Below are 1,421 nucleotides of genomic sequence, written 5' to 3'. Positions count from 1 at the left end.
CATACACTATATGCTAGTTGGCATATACTATATGCTAGTTAGCATCCATACGCTATATGCTAGTAAGCACACAATATAAATTCGGTAGTTAGTATACAGTTAACATATACTGTGCGAGTTAGCATACAATATATGCTAGTTAGCCTATACTATATACTAGTTAGCATACTTTATATGCTAGTTAGGATACACTGTATGCTAGTTAGCATATGCTTTATGCTAGCTAGCACACACTTTGTAGAAGCTTGTTAGTACACAATTAGCATATACTGTGGTAGTAGTAAGCATACACAAGATACAAAATAGAATAAAATACCATGACGCTCATGTCAAAAACCGAATGGCATGCTGTTATAGATTGCTTCATAATCTTCGGGGGTGATTGTGTACATTTGCCTTCTCTTTTGCCTGTGTTTCATGGGTATCTTGATACAACGTACAAGATTTGAAAGTATGTGAACAACAGGTTGATTGTAGTCTAGTTTGAAGGTGTGAGCATCCACTTGCTTGTAATACAGTCCTTGCACAACATAAGAGCCTTTGTCAATTACATTGTTCCACTCATCAATGTAACCCTGTTTTGCCTTTTCTTTTACTGCAATGCACTTTACCAAGTAAAAGTCTACATTCTCATCATTGGTTGTAGCATCCGGATTCACTGCAAAAGTGTCACCAACACACAAAGCACTACTTAATGCATCATGGTGGCCTTCATACACGAATTTTTCATATCCAATGATCTGTCCTTCAAGGGCATCATCAGTCAGAGTGTCTTCTTCATCCTCAACTTCATCAGACAATGGCATCAGAATGTGATAATCCCAAGGCTGCACATGAGATTTGTTAGTGCAGCGATTCCAACTATGGTTCATGCATGCATCACAAAAGCATGCCAATGGTCTTGTGGCAATGGCAGTTGCATCCTGCCAGTTGTGACCACAAAAGGCATGCAAGGTGCGAGACTTCTCAACCGTGGCACAATTCCATTTAACCTCCCTGTTTACATCACCTACTTTGATCTCCCAAAACACACGGGCACATTCCCTTTCTCTTAGAGGATATGATGCAGCTGCTCCCTTTGATAGGTTGGCTTGGCAATAGGCAACCACATCTGCAACACACTTTAAAGTGGCCCCATTAAGCTTCAGCTGTTCACGTGTCAATGATCTTTTAATAACTGAGCCTGCACCGTCATGCTCTCCCTTGCCATGTCCTGATCCAAAGAAGAACCAGCTCATCTCCATTCCTGTCAGTCCCGCATACCTTGCAACAAAATAGAAAGGCCTAGCAGCCTTAAACTGTGAGGCAGCACCATCTGACCAGACCCAGTGATGTTTTGGAGTGACACCTTCTCTCTGTAACTAGCCACAATGTAGCATAAAACAATGTTGGACAAACAATGTGTCATGCACTTTGTCATT

General features: G+C 41.1%; 1 protein-coding gene across 1 annotated transcript; it reads right to left on the bottom strand.

The window, feature by feature from the left end:
- Positions 1 to 329: 329 nt before the first annotated feature.
- Positions 330 to 872, bottom strand: LOC147603227 (uncharacterized). The gene has a single exon (XM_086796511.1). The coding sequence runs from the start codon at positions 870 to 872 to the stop codon at positions 330 to 332; it is 543 nt and encodes a 180-aa protein (XP_086652637.1).
- Between the last annotated feature and the right edge of the window lie 549 nt (positions 873 to 1,421).

Source organism: Cibotium barometz, chromosome 64, assembly GCF_041138505.1.
Source record: "Cibotium barometz isolate CiBa-2024 chromosome 64, ASM4113850v1, whole genome shotgun sequence".
In the NCBI taxonomy this organism is placed as follows: domain Eukaryota; kingdom Viridiplantae; phylum Streptophyta; class Polypodiopsida; order Cyatheales; family Cibotiaceae; genus Cibotium; species Cibotium barometz.
This window is presented reverse-complemented; position numbering and strand designations above follow the sequence as displayed.